At 33.9% G+C, this 8582-nt stretch overlaps 1 protein-coding gene across 1 annotated transcript; it reads left to right on the top strand.

The window, feature by feature from the left end:
* Positions 1-3022: 3022 nt before the first annotated feature.
* On the top strand, positions 3023-3964 carry LOC308658824 (olfactory receptor 6C2-like; the record flags this gene model as incomplete). Its single annotated transcript, XM_081311743.1, has 1 exon — positions 3023-3964. One exon carries the CDS (start codon positions 3023-3025, stop codon positions 3962-3964), a length of 942 nt encoding a protein of 313 aa, XP_081167869.1.
* Between the last annotated feature and the right edge of the window lie 4618 nt (positions 3965-8582).

Below are 8582 nucleotides of genomic sequence, written 5' to 3'. Positions count from 1 at the left end.
ATTTTCTTACCAGCTGAAGGGAATCAAAGAAAATATTTTCAAAGTAAGAAAGTTTCTAATGATATAAATATATAGTGTGAAAATGTGAAACTAGGAAAATTCAATACTCTCCAAAACATGTTTACAGATCAAATTTAGATGATGGCGCTAGCCTTGGACAAGTCACATCTTCCGTAACACAAACAATTAAATCCACTAAGGAGATGCCAGCCAAAATGGTGAAAAATTATCAAGAGTAAGTAATGTAAGGTAGATATGAGAACTGCTTTCTCTTTCTGAGAGATAAGGGAAAGAAATGTTTGTTGATATTTTCATGTAATTTTATTAAGTCTTGCTTGAACGTTTTACTATGAACAATTCTAATATATGTGTTACAATTACATTAAATTATTTCTTCAAAAATTGTTGAACATGGGTTATGCACTAGACTCTATTTTTGTAGCCACAAAGAATATAACAGAAAAAGAACAAATTCCCTATTTTTAGAGTACATTTTGTATTGACCCCAGAAATCTAATAATCTTGAGAATATTCAGGTATTCTTTGGCTTCTTCAATGCATGTGTTCATATTATCTATGTGGATCATTATTGATTTTTTAAAAGAAAATACAAAGTCTCTTTGGCTGGGTTGGTGGCTCAGCAGTAGAGTGTTCGCCTAGCACAGGCCAGGCCCTGAGTTTGATCCTCAGCACCACATAAAAATAAATAAATAAAATAAAGGTACTGTGTCCAACTACAACTAAAAAATAAAATATATTTAATAAAAGAAAATACAAAGTCTCTCTTAGCAGATTAATTTTTTATGCATGCAGTAGGCAGTTTTAGAATCAATAAAAAATAAAAACAGAATGTGAAACTATTACAGTCTCAAAAACTGATATATGGGAAGCAATTCTGTAAAATAGGGACACCTAAGTACCTAAAAAGGAAGAGGTCAGGATAAAGGTTATCAGATAGAGGAAAACAAATAGCAGCTGAAGAGAGGGAGATAATTAATAAGGGTAAAGGAAGGAGTAAGTTCACAGGCAATGGGAAATCTTGGAAAAGGAGAAGCTTTACAGTTTAGAACTGGGCATATTCAGGCATTTTGTTCTAAAAAGTATTCAAAATGAAAGAGTAATTAAAGCACATATGAAAATAAGAACTTCAAAGGAACTGACCAGATAGGGATTAAGAAGTATAAATTTCCCCAGTATATAGACAACACTGTTTTGTTTTGTACCTAAATTTACTATATAAGCCCAAATATAAAGAAATTTAAGAGCATATAAAATATTATTTTTTTCTTTAGATAAATTTACAGAAAAGAAAAAGAGAAATGTAGTTACAGTGCACAGCATAATATAATGTGATATATTCCACGACTGAATAAACAACAGGTACTTGGAAATACCACAGGAGCACAATTTCATGTGCTTTGGGTTCATGAGTGAAGATTTCCTGAAAGAACTGATACCTAAGGGGATCCCTGAAGGACTAATAGATATTATTCAAAAGATTAGCCTGTGCAGAGGAGAAAGCATGTGGAAAATATGAAGAATTGCAAGTAGTCAGTGTTAGTGGAACTCAAGCCCTAAGGAAGACAGGTAAGAAAATGAGAAGTGTTGAGTGAGAAAATCAAAGAAGCTACTTTCCTTAAGGAGCCTTCCAGGTTAAGCAAACAAAGATAATTCTTTCTATATCAAAAGGTAGTTAACACTGGAAGAAGATATGAGCATATGGTAATTGAGATGTGGACACACAACTTGTAATGTTCAGAGCATCCTCAGATTTGGCATCCATTGAGGGTTCAGGAAACAATATTGGAATGAATGTTTAATGATGTTTTCATAGAGGTAGATCTCATCTTTGGAGTGCATCATATAAATGATAAAACATATAAATTGGTGAAATTACTCATGGAGAGCACTGAGAAAGAATAACAAACAGAACATAAGAAGTGAGAGATCTGAAAATAGAATATTGGGGAGGACCAATATTTCACATGTGAATAGAGAAAAGAGAAGACTAAAAAGAGAGATACTAAAAATAGCAATCTAAAGCTAGGAAGAAAATGAAAAAGATGGCATGGGACCCATTTAAAGGATGACCAGATTTTTCTTTTTAATGCTGTGGCAGTTTCAGGCAAGATAAGAACTAAAATGTGTCATTGGCTTCAACAAAAATCAACCTGTTGGGGTGTTAGGAAAACTATAGGGATTTGCAAGTGAAAATCCCAATATAACTGTTTAAAATCTCAATGGAATGAAGATGAGCTGAGGAGACATTAATGTCTTTTAAATGAATTTAAAGCATCATGAAAAAAAAGACACATCCTAGAAGGCTATATTTATTGATGTTAAATAAAAAATTAACTTCTGGGCTTTGAGAGAAAAGGGAGAACAATCAAATAATTGGCCAAAAGTCAATGCATAATAAAATACTTTATAATTGTAAATATCTTGGACATAACATTTATTCACACTTTACATAAAGTAGTTATACACCCAACCATCTTTAATAAGTATTAGTCTCCACTGTAAGAAATCCTGTTGTGGTCATTATCATTTATTTGTTTTCTAGGAGAAATATATCTTACCCTTAAAACAATCCCCAAGTAATAACAGTAAAGAGAATCCATGTTCCTAGTTACCTGGATATGTATTGTATACAAAGGGTTTGCTTGGACAAAGAACGACTAGGCACCCAACAAATGACATCTTTCTATAACCAATGTGGAAATCCAGTTCACCTAATGATTTGTATGTGACAAATCAACTACATTTTTAAATTCTGAGGGGAACAAATGATTAAAGAAAAAGTTGGATGTTTGACAATAACAAATCTCCACTGCTCATACACATAAAATACAAGAAGGCTATTGTAATAGTAAAAATATTGATTATGATATAAAATGAGAAAATAAATATACACTGACTTGTTTGACTTCTATATGCATAGTCTTTTGCTATAGGATTTGAATATCTGTCTCTTTATAAAATCTTGATTTTTACACAAGGATTAGGTAAATATCAAGGTTCAATGAAGAGAAACCACACAACAATAACCACTTTCATCCTGCTGGGACTGACGGATGACCCAAATGTGCAAGTTCTGCTTTTTATCTTTCTGTTGCTCACCTACATGTTGAGTGTAATGGGGAACCTGACTATTATCATCCTGACATTGGTGGATCCCCATCTTAAGACACCTATGTACTTCTTCCTCAGAAACTTTTCCTTCCTAGAAGTTTCATTTACTACTGTCTGTATCCCTCGATTCCTGTACAGTTTATCAACTGGAGACAATACTGTTACCTACAATGCTTGTGCAACTCAAATATTTTTTGGTTTTCTCTTTGGAACAACAGAATTTTTTCTCCTGGCAGCCATGTCCTATGATCGCTATGTGGCCATCTGTAAACCCCTTCATTATATGACCATCATGAACAACAGAGTGTGCACCTTATTAGTCCTCTCCTGCTGGATATCTAGCTTGATTATTATTGTCCCACCCCTTTTCTTAGGTCTCCAGCTTGAATTCTGTGATTCTAATGCCATTGATCACTTCAGTTGTGATGCAAGTCCCCTCCTAAAGATCTCTTGCTCAGACACATGGATAATAGAACAGATAGTTCTATTTGTGGCTGTATTTGCCCTCATTATTACCCTAGTCTGTGTGGTTCTGTCCTACACATACATCATCAGGACCATTCTGAGATTCCCCTCTGTTCAGCAAAGGAAAAAAGCCTTTTCCACCTGCTCCTCCCACATGATTGTGGTTTCCATCACCTATGGCAGCTGCATCTTCATCTACATCAAGCCTTCAGCAAAGGAAGAGGTGGCCATAAATAAAGGAGTTTCAGTTCTCACCACTTCTGTAGCGCCCTTGCTGAACCCTTTCATTTACACCTTGAGGAACAAGCAAGTGAAACATGCTTTCAATGACTCCATAAAGAAGATTGTGTTTCTCTCAAAGAAGTAGAAGTTTAGACAAATAAAACATTCTGTAATTCTTTTATTGCTGCTTCTAAATGACTTAATTGTTTCCTTTCTACATTTTTGTCTGATTAGCCATCTTAATGACATTTAATATTTCATCCAAATCTCATCTTTATTAAAGTCTTTATTACTTCAAATCAAATTCATACTTTGTGTTTCCTTCATTGTGAAACTAAATATATAATTTCCAAGCAATTACATTTTTCTCCACTTCTGAGCTAAAGATGTGGCAAAAATAATATTGCTGTAGGTAATATTGCTCTAGGATGTAAAATAGTATTTTAAATTGTATAAATTATCTATGGGTAAATTATATGGCAATAGTGATAGTTACATTTTTCCTGTAATACAAGGTACAATATCACAAATGCAAAAATCAAAATTTTTTTAAAAAATTAAAAAACACAAACACCAAATACATGCTTAAATATATTATACCAAATAAGGCATTCAGGCCCATAAAATATTTGGAAAAGGAGATATTAACAGGAGTTTATGATTAGTCAGAATTGAAGAAATGGAGAAATCTTCAACATCACTGATAAGACTTATTTGCTATTTCCTTATATACAAGAACAACATCACTTACAAGTATATATTTAATCTAAAACAATATAAACATAAAATCACTTATTATGGGTTTCTAATTCAGAATAGATGCATGAAAGTGAATTGGAACACTAAATTCTTCATTCTCACAAATAGGAAATCTAGTTAAATCAATACAAACAAATATGAAAGATTTTTTTTAAAAGATATTAAGGATATAGGATGATAATACTAGGGAAAAATGATGAAATACAGATGCTGATGTAAATTGAAATTAAGATCAAGGGAACAATATAGAAAATACTCAAAATTAAAGAGCTTAGAGTTTGAAACTATTAAAAGTGTACTTGTTGAGTTCATTAGTCCATTTATTGATTAGGTAACTTTTTGTTTTTTTTGGTGTTAAATTTTTGTGTCCTTTATATAACCTGTAAATTAATGCTCTTATCTGTGGTGAATGTGATGAACATTTTCTCCCATTCTGTATGCTCTTTCTTCATATTACTGATTATTTTCTGTTGTAAACATAGCATAAGGGTGAAGGAAAGTTTTCCCTCCAGAGGGAAAACACAAGGATGTGGTCTACCCCTCATTATCACTGTATCTCGTTCATTCCACTGTCCTGTTTTAAATGTTTCCACCAAACTAGGACCAATGGATCTGCTGCAGTGGAAGACGTGTGTATCTCCACAGCAGTGTGACCTACAGAGTCACAGTTTTAAAAAAAAATTAGGAAAACAAACATGAATAAGTTTATTTTATTGGGTCTTATTTCCCCTTTTTGTTTAAGTAATTGTTGCTTAGTAGAAAAATGAGCTCATTCTACTGTGGCTTGACCTTGATGTTATAGGGAATGCTTTTTTTTAGATCAATACAAAATTTGTGGCAACATTGTTGAAAAGAAGAACTAGTATAAGCTGGAGTATTATCAGTTTTCAGTCTGTAAAGGACAGTCTAATACTGTACAAGCAGGTGGGCAATGAGAAATGACATATTGAGTATTTTCTTTTACAAGGGTAATGGTAAAGATAAATTGAGAATAAGTATCGACAAAAATATGATCATAACAATTTTTGCCAATCTGAGGGACGTGAGTTACATCCATTTGCTGTAACTGCTTTGGTGATAAACCATGGGGACTAACCCCAGTTGGTGAAGATGGAAAATGTATAACACATTGTGGACATAGGTGAACAATTTGATGAGCTTTCTCCCTGGTAGTATGAAATGTTTTATGTAAACTAGAAACATTCTAATGAGGTAACTAATGTGAGGTTTATGTGCAATCATATAAAGAAATTCGTTGGCAGACAACAACAAGTATGAATCTTATCAGTAACTGATACTAAAGAAGGAAGATTAGAATGTGCTCTGGTATGTTGAATGAAACAGGATATTGATAAATTTGATTGCCTTATATAAAGTGTGGCACAAATGGAATAACTCCTTTGATGGTGTATTTCCAATAGCAACTGTGTCAATATGTTTTCCAACTCCAACCATATATATGCACTGTCACTATAGACATTAATTGGCTCATTAGTAATGTGAAATAAAATGCAAAGGAGAGCATGAAATTCTGCTCATTGTGCAGAAATATATGATGTCTGTTTTATCTCAGTATGAGCATGGCTCTAGAAGCCTGCTTTTCCTGAATTGAGCTATCAGTAAACACTGTTATTGCTCTATTAGTTGAGCACATACAATTTTGGGAAAAATAAATGAACTTACAAGAGCAAATTGAATAACCTTATCCTAAGGATGGTGTCTTTCTACTTGACCAGAAAAAGTTAGGAAAATCTATAATCCACATATTGAAAGATTGCCAGAACCAACTGGCAACTGGTTTTGAGTAGATAAAAGGGTTAAAATAATAGAAGGATCTACTGATCTTTAGGATATATAAAGAACTCAAAACGCTAAGCACCAACGAAACAAATAACCCAATCAACAAATGGGCCAAGGATCTGAACAGACACTTCTCAGAAGAGGATATACGATCTGAAAGAACGATCAATGCTTGCCTTTGGAGAAAATGCCCATTTATTGAGGCAGCTCTGCATATTTATAGAGCTGGGGGTGGATTGACAGTTGAAAGAGTTTAACAATTTAACATTTTTTGGCAGCTGGCATGGGGTGCATTCTAATTGGTGGGTAAGGATCATGTGAGTCAGCAGGACTCACCATTGGACGGCTCTTCTCGGAGATGGGAGGTTAGTCTTTGGAGCCAAGGCGACTCCCAACACAATCAATCAACAAGTATATGAAAAAAATGCTCATCATCTCTAGCAATCAGAGAAATGCAAACCAAAACTACTGTAAGATATATCATCTCACTCCAGTCAGAATGGCAGCTATTATGCATGCAAACAACAATAAGTGTTGGTAAGGATGTGGGGGAAAAGCTACACTCATACATTGCTGGTGGGTCTGCAAATTGGTGCAGCCAATATGGAAAACAGTGTGGAGATTCCTTGGAAATCTGGGAATGAAACCACCATTTGAGCCAGCTATCCCTCTTCTCGGACTATACTCAAAGGACTTAAAAACAGCATACTACAGGGACGCAGCCACATCAATGTTTATAGCAGCACAATTCACAACAGCTAAACTGTGGAGCCAACCTAGATGACCTTCAGTGGATGAGTGAATAAATAAAATGTGGTATATATACACAGTGGAATTTTACTCAGCATTAAAGAGAAAATCATGGCATTTGCAGGTAAATGAATGGCATTGGAGAAGTTAATGCTAAGTGAAGTCAGCCAATTCCAAAAAAACAAATGCCGAATATTTTCTCTGATATAAGGAGGCTGACTCCTAGTTGGGTAGGGAGGGGGAGCATGGGAGAAATAGATGAATTCTAGATAGGAGAGAGGGGTGGGAGGGATGGTGAAGGGGCAGGGGATCAGCAAGGATGGGATAATGTGATGGACTTCATTATCCAAAGTACATATATGAAGACATGAATTGGGTGTCAACATACATTACATATAGAGATATGAAAATTTGTGGTATATATTTGTAATAAGAATTGAAATGTAAAAAAAAGGCAAAGTACATGTATAAAGACATGAGTTGGTGTGAACATACTTTATATACAAAGTTGTGAAAAATTGTACTCTATATGTGTAATAAGAATTGTAATGCATTCCACTATCATGTATTTAAAAAATAAAATCAATTAAATAAAAAAATATAGAAGACTCTGATCTAACCAATTGTAAGGACTCAGCAATTTTGGGGAGAGTGAGTTAGGTGAAGACATTCAATAACTCCCAATGACTGCCATATTGCCCCTGTAGGGGTATGAATAGTGGGAAATGTTAATAAATATATAGACTCTTATGGATTAATTCTAGTAAGCTGGGCAGTCTAATAGATGTTTCAATTTCTGCCATAAGTTGGTGAGAAGCTGAAGAAGGATCTCTCTGTAAAATCTGAAACAAAGGACAGAAATCCACAGTGGTTAATTTAAACTTGGCTGCAGTCAGTTAAGTCACCTAGTAATTTCTGAAAGTCATTAAGAGTTCATAAACTATCAAATCTGATTTGTAGATTTTGTGAACAAATTGTTTTTCCTTTGATTAAGTTGTCTAAATATTGAAAAGGAAAAGTCTTTTGCACCTTTTCCAGGTGCTATGCATAAACCCATTGCAGTAAGTGAAGTTTCTAATTGAGCAAAAAATTTAAAAGCACATCTGAACTAGTGTGACCAAAAAGAATATCATCCATATAATGTATTATATATGCATCAGGGAATTGTTCTCATACTGGATCCACAGCCTGTTCTACAAAATTCTGGCATATTGTGGAGCTATTTTTCATACCTTGAAGCAACACCTTCCAGCAAAACCTCTTAACTGGTTCTCTGAAATTTATTGCTGGGATGCTAAAAGCAAATCTCTTCCAGTAATCTAGATGTAATGGTATAATGAAAAATAAACTTTTAAATCTATTACTATTAACTGATAAGAGGGAAATCTGTAGAAGAAGTCCAGAATATAAAGCTCCTATTGGTTCCATAGTTCAATTAATAGCTCTGAAATCTT

This window comes from Spermophilus citellus, assembly GCF_964194105.1.
Source record: "Spermophilus citellus genome assembly, chromosome: 10".
NCBI classification, from domain to species: domain Eukaryota; kingdom Metazoa; phylum Chordata; class Mammalia; order Rodentia; family Sciuridae; genus Spermophilus; species Spermophilus citellus.
This window is presented reverse-complemented; position numbering and strand designations above follow the sequence as displayed.